Source organism: Corapipo altera, unplaced genomic scaffold (genome assembly GCF_003945725.1).
Source record: "Corapipo altera isolate COAL_440 unplaced genomic scaffold, ASM394572v1 49, whole genome shotgun sequence".
In the NCBI taxonomy this organism is placed as follows: Eukaryota; Metazoa; Chordata; class Aves; order Passeriformes; family Pipridae; genus Corapipo; species Corapipo altera.
In genome coordinates this window covers 9478774-9493792 of record NW_020884879.1, presented here as the reverse complement: position 1 = coordinate 9493792, position 15019 = coordinate 9478774, and the positions used below count along the sequence as shown (strand labels likewise).

The window sequence follows — 15019 nt, the reverse complement described above, 5'->3', positions numbered from 1 at the left end:
CCAGGAATTCAAGTAAGATCATTCCAGCTATACTGACTAAAATGTTAAAAGCTTGTTCTATTTGTGAGCAGACTATTGACTTAGGCTGGAGGTTCAGCAGTAGCTCACCTTATGGAAGTGACATTTACATGGTAAATAGCAGAGTAGACAGGGAAAGCAAAATTTTGTTCATCATTATCATGTTCATCATTTTGTCCCAAAAGGATGATCTACAGGAGGAATCAGGTTCAGCATACTTAATAAGCACCTGACATAATGTGAAGCTCCTCTAGAATTTTTTATGCATAAACTGTATTTTCTTAACAGACTTGAATTGGGTACAGTACATCAAGCAAGAGCACACATGAACGCAGAGAAATCAAACCATAAAAAGTTACCTGTGAAAATAATCCACTTTTAGCAAAAACAAGGATGCCCTGGCATCAATACTGTGTATCAAAACAGCCTAACAATCACAGCGAAAGAGGACGCATGTTTAATGTTACACAGTTGGCACAAAGACTTCACCAATATGTTTTATGCAGCCGTGATGGTAACGCTGAGCAAAAGCTTTGTGAAAAATTATCCCTGTCTAGTATGGAACACGCCACTGGGAAGGATGTGAAAGAACCACAGTGTGCATTCAGCTGCTGTTGGAGCTGCCAAAAAAGCATTCATGTCAGCCAGACATCACCCGGCAAATACAATGAGTAGATTGACTTTCTGGCAAAGTCAGACTTTATCTGACAAAGATATATGGAACAGAAGACAAAGAACAAAGCATTTCGTTTTGATAGAAATGTGTTTGCCATACATATTCAGAGTTGGTCTAAGTACTTGGAATGGACTGGAACGATCCAGTAACTTCAATCAGAGTGCCTGAATAGCCTAATACATTTCAAGATGAGGAAGAATCAGTGACTCCTTGGCTGTAAGACAAGAGATTTAGTTTGGTGGCGAAGGCATCTGATCCGACGAGGAGAAATGAGTCCCGTCTAACAGTGCTGCTCGCTGCATTTTTACTGGTTTTCCTGCCTTCCCACGACTTCTCTTTTACATTTTACCTACATAAGAACACCGTAATTTCCCTCTCTCACCTCCCCCCCACCCCACCCCTCCGGGCGTTATAACCCAGCACCAAACCGCCCTCCCGCGCTCCTCCCACCGCGCCTCCGCCGCCCTCCCGCGCCGCCTCCCCGCTGCTGGCCCGTGTCCCGCGGCCGCCTCGCAGCCCGGTGTATGTGCGGCAACAACATGTCGGCGCCGCTGCCCGCCATCGTCCCGGCCGCCAGGAAGGCCACGGCCGCCGTGAGTGCGGGCGGGGGGCGGGAGCGGCGGGAGGGGCCGCCCCCGCCCCGCTTTGTTCTGCGCGGCCCCGGGCGGGGGGCGAGGCGGGCCGGGCCCGCGGGGTATGGCGGCCCGGGCGAGCTGGCGGGGCTCTCCCGGTACTTCCCTGCCGGACGCGGGCTGGGCTCGGCACCGGGAAGGTCAGCGGTGCCCCGGAGGGGCGGCCGCAGATGGCGGCGCGGGGCCGGGGAGGGGAAGGGAGCGGAGCGGAGTTTTTTCTTCTGAGAAAGTGGTGCCGAGCTCCGAACTGTCTCTGACCTTGTGTGGGCGTCTGTGGCTCGAGGGTGAGGTGCGTTTGGGTGGTTAGTGATCTTAAACCGCTACGTTTGGTTATTTCTGCTTTTGTTTCCCTCAGGTCATTTTTCTTCATGGATTGGGAGATACCGGGTGTGTATTCTGATCTGTTACCTTCTCAGTAGTTACTATAGTTTCAAATATAATCTGCATGTTTTGAAGACATGAACAGTTAAAAGTTACTTAAGCTTCTTGTTTTGCCCTTCATTGAATGCAGCAGCCAACAACAGATGAAACTTCGTGTGTCCTGCAATAATGGTGACAGCTCTTTATTTAAAATTTCCCAGCAAGTCCTCAAAAGCTTTTTCTTCTCTCTTTTCACTCATTTACTTAATTTGGCCTGAATATGATCCCTCTTTTGTTCTCGAGTCAAACTTGGTAGAAAAAGAAGTCTGAGGGGTTCTGATCTTTCATTTTTCTGAGAGTGGGTTCCTGGTTATTCCTGTGCTTGTCTAAATTTAAAGTTTTTTATTCTGGACTTGTGAATTGCTGGTTTGCCAATAGGCGCTGTTAGTCCATTGTTTCTTCTTCAGTATGTCGTGCTTACGTAAAAATTCACATCTATTTAATTTATCTAAGCAAACTCCAAAGTAGTCATCTAATATCTACAGATTTCTCTCTATGAAATATGGATTTCAGAGTATGAAAAAAACACCTAAATAAAATGTGCAATACCCTGTTTACCTTGTTCCTGTTATTTCCACGTTTGAGTAGAAATGGAAAGAGTAGTAGGGAATTTCTGGGAGGCATTCTAGCTGTGGTGTAATGTTTCCATTTGAAGCTTGTGTGTGCCCAGAAATAAGCATGCATTCATTAAAGCCATTGAATTAACAAGTTAGGAGTGTGTTAAACCTTTTTAGTGCAAGACTTTAAGGAAATTGACACTTAGATACTGAAAATAAGTAGCATGAATGCTTTGTCTGTTTTGCTCTCTTATGGGCAAAATTGCATAATATTTTTTTCAAGAACTCTGTTTTTGTTACCTGGAACTTGAATGTTGCCTCAAGGTTGAAACTTGCCATATTTAAGATGTAAATTTTTTCTGAAGAATAAGCAAGTCAGCTAAGTCAGCTGTCAGAATTAAAACTTGCATAACCTGGACATTTTGAAAGTTTTAAAAAAAGAGTCAAGTCCAATGCACTTGGCAGTGTTCTACAAGTGGAGATTTTCTGCTCTATTTTGTTGTGCTGACACAACACCTTGTATGTGTTATCCCTCTTCCTTTTTGCTGGTAGGATGCAGCTGAGGGAGCAGTACTGCCTGCATCTTGGCACCAAATGTTCAGCAAATGATTGCAGAATCTTTTGAGCTTTTGGAATTTGAGTGCTTGCAAATTGGGTTGATGTTGGTTTTGGCAAGGGGTAAAAAAATAGAGACTTGCTCTTTATTGTAAGTTGTATTCCTTAGGCAAGGTGGTGTTTCCATTGTGGTGTCAAAGCTAGTGCAGTCTCAAACTTGCAAATGCACTGAGTATGCTGAAATGTCTGCATTAACAAGACATGACACTTTTGGGGAAGTACAGTGATTTAGTTGTGTTTGTTCCTCTAGTCCACTGCAGATCAGATTAGATAAGCTGCCTTTAACATGCTACTGGGTTTTTTTTAAATAAAAGCTGCAGTAGTGACCCAAAAAACTTGTCTGAAGAGAACTTATTAGCAATTTTATAACTTCTCCCAGTTTAAACTGACCTGTTGCACTTCACCTGAATTTTTAAATTGATCATTTCAGTTTACCAACTGTAGTTTTCTTACGCTGGGAAGTGTTTAACAGAGGTTGTGTTCTTTTTCTCTCTTAGCTCCTATATAAATGGCTCTTAAAGATTGGTACATACTTGTGAAAAATCTGAACAAAAGGTACAACACAGAGAATCGTTCTAAGGAGTTTGCATAAATGGGTATACAGTGTTGCTTTCCAAATTTGTCAAATTATTCTTCGTAGTTGGCTAAAAAATGCCCCCAAATTCTTAGCTATTTTTTCTCAGTTGTATTTCTCCTTTAGATTCTTATTTGGTCTTCTGTGATACTGCAAATGTTATGCAAGTCATATTACCTGCAATTTGTTAATAGTATATATAAAAGTGTTGGTAGGAAGCAGGCTGAGACATACGGTCAGTGCTTCAAATGTCTGTGCTGTCTGTGTGTTGGAAATGCCTTCAACTTTTCAGGATGATATTAAAACTAAACCAAACATGCTTGTCTGCTATAGGTCTGATTAGTTCAGCTGCGTCACTGATGAATTTGTTAAAGGTGTTTTCTGCTTAGAATCAATTTTCCCATATCTAATTTAGTGGGTGAGTTAGGAATACTGAATGATAAAATGAGGAAATAAAAGTACCACTGAGTGTTCTGGAAAGCTAAATGCAAACCCAGGCAGTGGGTTCTACATGGGTTCCGATTTGGGTCAAGGTCAGTTCATGTCCAGATGAGCCCTGGAGTGAGTCTTTAAATTATGCTTTCCAGTGTTCTGGATTGGTGGAAGCTCGTTAACTCATCTTCTGTGCAGACCATGCGTTGTTCTGAGTACTCATATATGGCATGTGCTTGAGATTAAAAAACTGCTGCAGTCTGGAGTGGTGTTTAGGGCTGCCTGAATCCAAGAGCATTTGAGCTGAGCTGAAGTTCACGTCTGATTGATTAAGTTGGCTTCACGTGGAGTTAGTTTGGATGTCAGTTTGCTGCTCTCCCACATGAAGAAATGTGGTTCAGAAAGAGCAGAGTTGGCTGTGAAAGAAACTGCCTTAACTCTGCAGTAGCAGCAAAGCAACCTCTGAGCTGCCTGGAAGCAGGATACCTGTGTTCATCTGTTGTGCCACACAAGTTGATAAAGCCATACAGATACAGAGCAGGCTTTGCCTAGAGCCAGAGTGGTATTTCTGCAGCTGTGTCACAAGTGTGGTAGTCAAATTAGATAAAGTCTTCCTGGCTGTTTATATGCTACAAGCATTCAGATGCTCAACAAACCTTCTAAGTTTAGTACTGCATTCATAGTATACTGTGGTTGATGTAAAAATTTTCTAGAAATGTGTTTATAGTGAGCTAATTCTGCATATTTCATACTTGGACTGTGCTGATGCACCAGTATAGAAATAAGAGCTAAACCAAAACATAAATGCAATTTAATATACTTTTTGTTAACAGGCATGGATGGTCAGAAGCACTTGCAGGTATCAAAAGCCCTCATGTGAAATACATTTGCCCACATGCGTAAGTTTGTAACTTTTCTTGTTTTACCTTATTCTGCAGAGTTGGATATTAAGACACTTGCACAGATGATGAAGTCAAATGGGATTTGGATGTCTCTGCATTTCGGGGTTTTTTATATAAAAATGCACTCTCAAATTATGCTGATGATATTAAGTATTTTCTTGGTTTTAGGAACTGCTGTGTGATTTACTTTAGGGCAAAACTGCATTTTTATTTGTATTTTGTTTTTCTTACTAGTTAAGACTGAAAACATATTTGGAAGGTTTTATGTATTGTTTTCATTAGATTGATTTGTTTGTTGCTTTCCCCCCCCATCCAACAATAATTTGTTAAAAAACAGTTTTATCAAGGAATAATTTTTGTTTGTATTTTACTTACTGTTACATTTAATTTGTATGAGGTACGTGTGCTTGAACTTGGGTGTGTATGTGGTGTATTGAAACTTGCTGTATGGTACAGGGAAATTTAAAGATTCACAGGATATTCATACTTTCAGGAAATAATGCAATTTGACCTGTTTTTGTGCAATTTGAGAAGCTAAATACTTCTGAACAGAGTCGGGAGTCAATAAATAAAGCAATAAGATCTATCTAGTGTTTTACTTAATGGTAGAAAAACTAATTATGTATAATGTTAATTTATTTTAACATAAAGTTCAGATTGTATTGGGATATGTGGAGCGTGGACAATAGAGAGAGAAGTAAGAAATTTTTTGCTGTATTACTGATTACTGGGCTGTGGTTGATTTATTTGTTTTACCACATGGCTGCGCTTTCCTGAGCCGTTCAAAAGGAACTTAGCAAGATTTGCTGGTTCTTTTGCTTGCCCTTTGTCTTCTTTCAGTCTTTCCCTGTGGAACTTATGGTCCTCAGTTTCCATAGATTAAAATTAAAGCCAGGTTTGATCCGTGGCATGGTCCATTGAAGTTGTCTTGATATACCTGAAAAGATGACATACAGCAGCATGGGGTGGGAAGGAGACCTGCAGTGAAGGCAGGCCCTGCCTAAGCATGTATATGTTAAAATATGTATATGATATATATGCAGTTGCACACACACACATTTAAAGCAGCCCATTAATGTTTTGATTGCTCTCCATAGAGAGTGGTAATTCAACCCTGAATATTAAATATGTTTGAGCTGGCAGGTTTCAAGAGAGTTTCCTTCAAGAGATGCTGCAAAGCAGCTCATGATAATTACGGTTTAAAAGTAAGACATAATTACATGACAGTTATGTCATGTAATTTCATGACATAACTACATGTGCATTGTTGAATTTCAGTATCTATCTTATGTCAGTGGTGTTCATTCTCATTTCTAGGCCAGTCATGCCAGTTTCTTTGAACATGAACATGTCTATGCCATCATGGTAAGTATTTGTACAATTGCAGATGATTCTAATCAAAATATATCCAGAGGTTTGAGCTCATTTTTCTTAATTTAAAATCATGAACGACCTGAATGTCTGGTTTTAATCACATGCAAGTATAAAAAGCTTTTTGCTTTAGTTCTGTTCTTATAAAAGGGCTCTCATGAGTACACTAATTATGCTTGTGTATCTCTGGTAATGGTTATTCCTCAGGACTAATCTATGTATCTTAAAATAGAAACCCCATTTTGTTTTACAGGTACAGTGTGCATTGTGTGTGAATTCCTAGTCAGTAGTAGTAGAAACTTGCAGTAGAAATATTGTTGCTACTAGTGAGTAATATTTGGTGGGTCAGTATGATATGTAGAAACTGTTCTTTATAACATCCATTCTGAATAGAGAACAAGAAGAATGTGGTAGATTTCAAAGGTCCTAAACCAGTCTGCAGTTTTGTTGAGTTTTGATTTTGGTTTTTTTTTTCTCAAGTAACTTGTGTTTGATTTTCCTGTATTTCTTCAAACCATATTTTAATTTGTACATAGAACTGATAAATTGAAATCTCTGCTAATATTTTTGGAGCAAATATCAAAACTTTACTAACAGTAAATTGCAGAAGATATCAAAACTCAGAAAAGCTTTATTGACTAGATCTAGCCTCTTAAGCCACATTTACGAATGTAAATATGTTTCTTGTAATCTATGGTACTAAACAATGTCAGCTAAAGTTTTTATCTGGAAAACATCCAAATTTTATTATTTGTGTATTAAGGAAGTTGAATGGATGCTCTAATGAATAATGCTCTTGTTGATGTTTTTGTAAGGTTTGATATCACTGGACTCTCTCCAGATTCACAGGAGGATGAAGCTGGGATCAAGCAGGCAGCGGAGAATGGTATGCTTAGGATTATTTTTTTGTGTCTTAAAAGTACTTCCGTGTATTCTTAAAAATGAATTATCTGTCCAAAACAGGTTCTCCAAAGGTGACACTTTTAGGGAAAACAGTATGTATATACTGTATTATCACTGACCAACGTCTGGCTAAATGCATTGTTTGGTTGGTTTTTTTAACTTTATTAATAAGTAGAGTAATCACCAATATAAACACTTCATACTCTCAAATATGAAATGTACATGGGAACCAGTGTATTTTTTTTTTTAAGAGCTTTTGAGTAGTGTGACAGCTTGGAGCTGTATGAGCATCCACTTGCATTGCTTTTACTTAGAAGAGGACACCATCTTCCCAGCAGTGGGGCTTTTGGAAGACTTAGTCGTGTGCTTTTCCTCTTTGTGGCACTAAAATTTCTTACTGTGCTCTAGATATTTTGGTACTTTTTAACATATAGCAGACTAGATTGTCCTTTCACTAGCTTTCTGTTGATGCCAGGAGGAAGGTGTCTTTCTTGAGAATGGAGTGACTTTTAACTACTGGCCTTTATTTATGTTGCAGTTAAAGCACTGATAGATCAAGAAGTAAAAAATGGAATTCCTTCTAATCGAATTATTCTAGGAGGCTTTTCTCAGGTAACATATGGTTGGAAAGAACTGTGTATTTTTTTCCTAGGGAAGTTACCTAGCTTTCTTAAAGTGGGAAATCTAGACAATTGAATTGAAAAGGCCTGATGTTAGATGCCTCTAAAATTTTAAGATGTCAATTTTCCTTTGCTTTAACAAATAAAGTATTTTAGTTTTATGCAAATGATTACTATTTACTGGAGAATGAATATGCATGTGTAAAAACATACTAAAATTAATAGCCTATTTAAAACCTTTATGCAGATAACATATATAGTTTTACTTGAAAATCTTGCTGTATTTTTAGTTTAAATTTAATTTTAGTTTAAATTTAATTTGGTAGATATTTGGTGGTCTGGATTTATTTGGCAAATCTTCCCTTTATACTTATGGTAGGTAGCTGAGTAGATTAATTGGTCCATACATCAACTCCCCAGTCTGCATGCAAATAAATTGAAATATTAAATTAATGATAATATTGTTGTGAGTAATAGTGTTTTATTTTTTTTTCAGAGCTGTTAGTTACAGTAAATTTTCTAGTTTACTTCTGAATTCATAACATGGTCTTGGAGGGGAGGAGAAAAAGCAAAACACAAGTACATAAACACTGTTTTTAGTGTTGGTTCTAAAGAAGGATAGATTGAAATAGAAATTGCCCTTTAAAAGAAATCAGAGATCTTGAAACAAGCATTAAGAGGGAGATTACTGTGACTATTCTAATACTTATGTCTCTTTATGTTAGGGAGGTGCTTTATCGTTGTATACAGCTCTTACAACACATCAAAAATTAGCAGGTGTTGTAGCCCTCAGCTGTTGGCTTCCTCTACGGGCCTCTTTTCCTCAGGTATTTATATTTCTTTCCTAAGATAATTTGCACCTTTGGGGAGTGAGTATATCTCAAAATTGTACCTCCTGCAGGAGTTAGGGGCCATCGTTATTACCAGATATTGACAGTTGTTTGGTAACTTCAAAGTTCTTAAAGTAGTACCCTGGAGTTTCAGATTTTGCTCAGTAGGAAGAATGAATAAATGCTGAGTAGCTATCTATGCTTAAAATGACATTCCTAGAAAGTTTAAAGAATATAACAAATTTTCCGTGAAGATTAATTTCCTATCTGCCATTTGTTCCATCTGCAAGGCACTATCATTAGAGACTGGATAGTTGAATGAAGTTTCAGGGTTTTTACTTGGCCAGAAGTCATGTTCTTCTGTTCTGAAGTTTTTTGACAAAATGTTGTTTGCAGGTCTTTGAGCTGAGTGTACTGTCAGATACAGAGCTTACTTCATAAGGAACTTGCAGACTATACATTGTATTTTTCCCCCTCTCAGAATTCAACTTGTCATGCCACAGGGTATAGTACCATGGGGTTATCTTATTTCAAAGGTGTTAGAAGCCTTATCTCCACTTAGTGTCTCCTTCTTCTCTTGTCTAATTCTGCTCCTAGCAGGGCCCTATCAGTGGTGTCAACAAGGACATTCCTGTTCTTCAGTGCCACGGGGACTGTGACCCACTGGTTCCTGTAATGTTCGGTTCCCTCACTGTTGAGAAGCTAAAGAGTATGATAAATCCAGCCAATGTAACCTTCAAGACTTACTCTGGCATGATGCATAGCTCATCTCTTGAGGTACTTTTCTTAATATACAATGTTTTGGCTGGGTATGGTTAATTCTTTTCCCTCAAAACAAATACTGGTTTTAGCGGGATGGGGGGAGAGGAGGGCGGAGTTAGTTTTTGGTTGGTTGGTTTTGTGTTTGTCTTCATTTTTTTTTTTTTCCCCAATAACAAGTGCTTCATGCTGCTGACTTATTTTGGTGAGTAACTGAATGCTGGGCTAAAAAAAAGCATACAAAGCAAAAGTTTATATGACTAGTGAGAACTTTCTCATAAGGCTGTATTTTGGGGACTAGGCTACTTGGTCCATAAAATACTTTTTTTCCCCCCAAATTTTTGTTGTTTGCTTACTAACTAAAAAAAAAAAAAAAAAAACACCAAACCAAAAGACCCTCCCAGAAACCAACCAAACAAAAACCCTGAAAACCCAACCTGAATTGGAAGACAGATTCTCAGCATAGTATTCTGGAGAGAAGAACCCTGATAGTTCTATGGATGGAAACACAGAAGGAATAGGGAGGGAGGACTGACATTATGGAAGAGGCAGCCTCAGAACCTATATTTATGATTCTGGCTCAGCAGGCAGCTGAGCTGATGTAATAACTTGCTGCTACCAGTGGACTGGTTCCCTCTGCTCATGACCTTGTGACCCTCTCTTCCTCCTTGCACTGGCTCTAGAGCTGATCAGAAACTTCCTTGAACCATTTTGAACTTGTTAAAATGGCAAAAGCTGCTGATTTCAGTTATTGCAGCTGTAGTGAATTGAAGCATCAGAACTTAAACAAACTAAGTGATAGGAGCAAGAAACAGAAGAGGAGGCGAGGAACAGATCTGCGTTTGTCTGAATCCGTAACTTTTTCAATTTGGATTGTTGTATCTTGAGGGAACTGTACCTTTGGACAACCTCTTTGGGACATTTACACAGTAATATTGCATCTAGACAGTAATATCACTGAGTTGTTACACAAATATATTTAAATGTGTTCTTTATTACAACAATGACTTAACTAAAAAAGAAAAAATAACATGGCTTAGTGTCCTGGTCTAGTTTGCTGCATTGCATTTCCTTAAGGAAGGAAACAGCATGAAGATGAAACCGAATGGTTAGGAGGAGGAGCTGCTGCCTTTTCACACTGTTGCTAACTGAAAAAAGTTTAAAATATACACAAAGCTATGGCTTTAGCTACATTCAGATCCTATCCATGGTCAGCCTGGTTCTGTTCAGATCACCTGATGTTTAATATATAACTTGCCTGCTCAGTGTCACAGAGAAAAAAAGTAGCCTTTGCTCTTTCTCTTGTATTTTAGCCTCTTCTGAAGAGACTTATCAGCCTTGACTTGTGTGCAAAGTGGTATGATTTTATCAAGTAACTAATTACTCAATATTTATAGCCCAGCTGCTCATTATAACTGAAATGTTGAAAAAAGATTTAAGCGTAGCTGAATATATAGTAATACTGAACTTCAACTAATACATACTTTCATACTTTTATCTTTGAACAGGAGATGATGGATGTAAAACAGTTCATAGACAAACATCTACCTCCCATAGACTGAATTGATCTGTGAGAAGCCTTCTATATAAATACACCAGCATCAACTGTTGTAGAGTGTTAATCTTTTCATATGCCTGATAGGAAGCATTATTTCTATACCTGCAGTGTTACTACTGTGTTGCAAATTTATACTTAGGATGAGGATTAAATAATACAAATGTACAAGAAATGATAATCTTTTTAGTATTCATCACCCACTGGTGGGAACTATATAAATGAGGGGACTCGGTAACGATGACAGAATGTAACCCTAAACATACCATTTTAAGATGTCTGATTTTTTTTTTTCTTTGATTGCAGAATTTTAAACTATTTGTACAGGTAATTAAAAACTAAATTTAAGTGAACCACATAGACGTGACCAGTTTAGTTGTACTTGAGACATGGTTTGTTCTTAATACTCACTGAAAACATATAGCAGCATGTAAGTAATGAATGTGTAAAGTACACAACGTGGAACCCAGTGTACAGAAAGTACACAACATGTAACGTAGTGGGCATGGGTAGAATAAATGCTACCGAGAATAAAGCTTTAAAGATTATATGTTAATTTTTTAACAGATAAGAAGGGTTGATCTGTAATGGCTAGAAGTCAGCTACGGTATTTCTTATATTTAAAACACCTCCATTTTAAATTGTTCATATAGATAGATACTGTGGAAATTCTAAAGGGACTCATTCCTTGTTAGGCTGTCCTTTGTCGCTTATTGTCTGTCTTTGTTTTTTTTAAACTTGTTGCAAATGTTGACTTGGAACTGAATTCTGCAGAAGTGCATAGGATCAATCTGAGTTTGATTAAAGAAGTCTCGTTTTTGTACTGAATATGCTTCAGCCATTGTAGCTTTCATTTTTTTGTGTATTTCACATGAGCAGTTACAGCATACAGTTTTGATTTTTTTTCCCTCTGTCTGTTTGAAGTAACTAACTGAAAATAGCGTAGCTGTATAGTTTTGTGTATTGTTGAAATCTCATCTGCAACACACACATTCACTTATTTGAATTACTTTTTAATAGAAATATTAGTGCAATTTGGATATAACTTACCTAAACTTTAAATTGATACCATATAATACTTTCTCTTAGTGCATGTTGAGACTTGGGGTTTTTTTTGTATTTTTTTTTTCTGAAAAGGAACAAAGCATTTTATTTTCAAATATATCAGTCTGCATTTCCCCAGATCAGCATAGCCTAGGAATATGAAGATATACCATGGAAAAAAAATTAAATCTGCAAGATACAAAATGTTTCTTCTTTCAGAAGCTTAAAATAGCAGAATGCAGTGGGTTACAGGAATTGATGCACACAATAGCTTTTTGCAGTTAAGAGCCACAATTTACTTCTGGCAACTGCTCTTCTGTGGAGCTCAGAGGCTGTCACTACACTAGGAATGCTTAACATAATGCACTGCACTTTTTACTACGTAATATGCTGCATAACAATACTCTATACTATGTTTTCAGTCAAAGAATATTCCTATTTTGGATGCATCTCTCATGTCAGCACTGTGCTTCATACCTGTGTTTAAGGTACATTTTCTTCTCCCAGCTTAATCAAGGGGTCCTCTTAGAGTGTATATGGATTTATGTCTGAGGCATCTGCCAGTGCAAATACATAAGTGGGGAATTATACTTCATTTTTAGGAAGCTGTTTTTCTCTTCTAATCCAGTTGCTATGGATTATGAAATAACACTTGATATGTAAAATTAAAAAGGAGTTTTCTTCCTAAATGGTAATGAAACAGTTTTAGATACTCCATCTGTGTAGTTAAGAGGGCATGTTTATTAACTTTGAAGTTTAATTAGTCGTTTCTCTCAGTCACTCTCTTCTATAGATCTGCCAATTTGTCTTTCAGTTAATTTAGTTCACAGCAGAAACCACAATATTCTTACTGTAGTTGTGCCAAAGTTCTCTTGAGAAAACAGTATGTTCTAGCTTGGAGTCATTCCCAAATTGCATTAGGTAATTTTGCAGTCTTGCTGAATTGCAGTCTTGGTAAGCAAACTATGTTATTTCTCCTAGTTTTTAGATTTATCTTCATTCCCCTGTTGTCTACATATTTCCCTGAATATTGGCGTGTTTCCAAAGTTCTTGGATGAGCTTATAATTTTTACTTCATTACTTTCATGTTCTGTTTGTAGATTTGTTGATATGCTGTTCAGCTGTCTTAAGTTCTAATTGACTGTGTCCTTATTTCATATATTCCTCCTTCTGCAAGAATGAGTTTAAAAAAGTATTTCTAAGATGTTAAAATGAGATCAGTCCTAACTTAATTCTGTATTAGCCTCATAACACTTTCTGCAGTTTGATGAACTGTGTTTACAGCTTGTACTCAGTTTCTAATACTTATGCATTCTAATCCAAGTCAGCTTCAACTGTCATCATTGTGATCCTTTCAGATGTTTTTCTATAAATGCTTTTTATGTGTTAACTTTGTTCAAATACTCAGCTATCATAACGAGATTCTTTTTCATACTGCTGTTTTGCTGCTTGATTTATCTACAAAGAGCTGTGTTACCAAAGTAAATATCAGTAAATATGTTTTGACTTGCTCTGAATTTCTGTGTTCTAGGAAGAATTCTCCTCATTTTCTTTTTCAGGAGTGTATGTTTATGTCGTAGTTGGGGGTTGTTAAACAGCCCAGAAGCTAGAGGAAATTTCAAGTCTGTATCTTGTCCCTGAAGCAGTGTGTATCTTGAACTCCTGTCTTTTGTAACTTCCTGGCTGGTTTGAAAACTTTGAGTATGATCTTATAGCTGAACTTCATCATTACCTTAAGTGATTTGATGTTGGGATTGTTGTCATAATGCATATACATGAGATTGAATGATAGCTCAGTCTGGTGGGGGAGTTTTCATAGTATTCTATTAAAATGGAGAACTTGGGCTGTCAGTGTTCTAAATATGAATGTCCTATCAGCGAATGTCCTACAATTCAAAACTGTCCGGTAATGAAGTTTATTTTTTGTAATCTTAGACTTTCCACCAAAGGAAATTATGTCTGTCAAAGGTGTGAAAACAGTGATACAAAAATACCTTGCTTGCAGATCAGTTTGTTTCAATGGGCATCTAACTTGCTAATGTTAATTTCAAAATGGTACTTAAATTTGACTGCGGTTTTGTGCAATGATAAGTCTGACTTCTTGTTGGAATGTGTTGCCCACTTTTTAATAAACATGTTGAGTTATATATTATAAGCCAAATCTTCCAGCCATTCTTGAGGTAAACCTGTACTGGGGTCTGTACTGTGGTGAGGGCTCTATGATTTGGTCTCTTCCTACTGTTTTGTGTAATTACAACACAGTAGATTGCTAAAAGTACTGTACACTGTAACTGGTATTAGAACTGTTAATTAAAAGATGTTCTCTCTAATGGAGTATACTGCACTTCATTGAAATAATTTGTATGCATCTTTTATGTGGAGGTGCTATTTGGGATGATGGATAGGACTGAGAACAAACTGTGTAAGATGTTGATAAAGCCATATGTACAAGACCTGTGTATCTGAAATTTTATAAAGAAATGCTGAACGTTTACTCTTTGTGCTATGAAATATAAACCATTTATATTTAATATAAACATCTAAGATGTAATTTATTTTACTCATTTACGATAAGAAATCTTAACTTGGAAATTATTTCTGTAGTAGGGAAAATGTAAAAATTTCCCATTTTTTATCATTGTAAAATAAATTTCCGTTGGCGTTTAGGCAAGTACTAAAGACTTTTTCCATACTTACCTTAAAGAAGTTGAGCTTTCATGTGCTGTGACGGAGGAACTCTAGAGGCTTCTTGCAAATACATTGCATGATAATATAATACAGAAGAATGATGATTTGTAGTTACTGAAGGGAAAATCACTCACCAAGATATGTTCTGCTACATAGAACACTAAAGAGCCAAAATCTTTTCACTCTGTATTGCTACACCTTTCTCTGGGAGTTTTGTGGTGTCAGGGAGGCTTTGAAGTTATATTAGGTTTGGCATGCATACTACTTAACAGATTTGTTAAAGAAACAGTTTTGAGGTCAGGAGTTACATGCTCTATTTAATATTCGAGGGTGATCAGTGATATACATAGTGCAGGGCACTCTAGAGAAAATTTGAGGTTATCTGGGAAGCGAGGGAATGGGGTGTACATGTGGTAAAGGCAG

At 37.4% G+C, this 15019-nt stretch overlaps 1 protein-coding gene across 3 annotated transcripts; it reads left to right on the top strand.

Moving 5' to 3' along the window:
• Positions 1-1153: 1153 nt before the first annotated feature.
• LYPLA1 (lysophospholipase 1) lies at positions 1154-14242 on the top strand. 3 transcript variants are annotated; one of them, XM_027638664.1, is made up of 9 exons: positions 1154-1287; positions 1682-1713; positions 4758-4823; positions 6144-6191; positions 7013-7083; positions 7639-7712; positions 8446-8547; positions 9148-9327; positions 10818-14242. In XM_027638664.1, exons 1-9 carry the CDS (start codon positions 1219-1221, stop codon positions 10869-10871), a joined length of 696 nt encoding a protein of 231 aa, XP_027494465.1. In that variant the 5' UTR covers positions 1154-1218; the 3' UTR covers positions 10872-14242. The 3 variants fall into 3 exon arrangements, with proteins under 3 accessions (XP_027494465.1, XP_027494466.1, XP_027494467.1); XM_027638665.1 differs by having other exon boundaries at positions 1165-1287; positions 9151-9327; XM_027638666.1 differs by lacking the exon at positions 1154-1287 and adding an exon at positions 1405-1466.
• Positions 14243-15019: the final 777 nt, after the last annotated feature.

What these genes read in the sequence shown, in the direction of transcription:
- LYPLA1 (XM_027638664.1), top strand. Translation starts at nt 1,219, where the DNA reads ATGTGCGGCAACAACATGTCGGCGCCGCTGCCCGCCATCGTCCCGGCC. An exon ending in TACGGGCCTCTTTTCCTCAG is followed by an intron (nt 8,548 to 9,147) that starts GTATTTATATTT and finishes TTCTGCTCCTAG; the next exon opens with CAGGGCCCTATCAGTGGTGT. An exon ending in TGCATAGCTCATCTCTTGAG is followed by an intron (nt 9,328 to 10,817) that starts GTACTTTTCTTA and finishes ATCTTTGAACAG; the next exon opens with GAGATGATGGATGTAAAACA.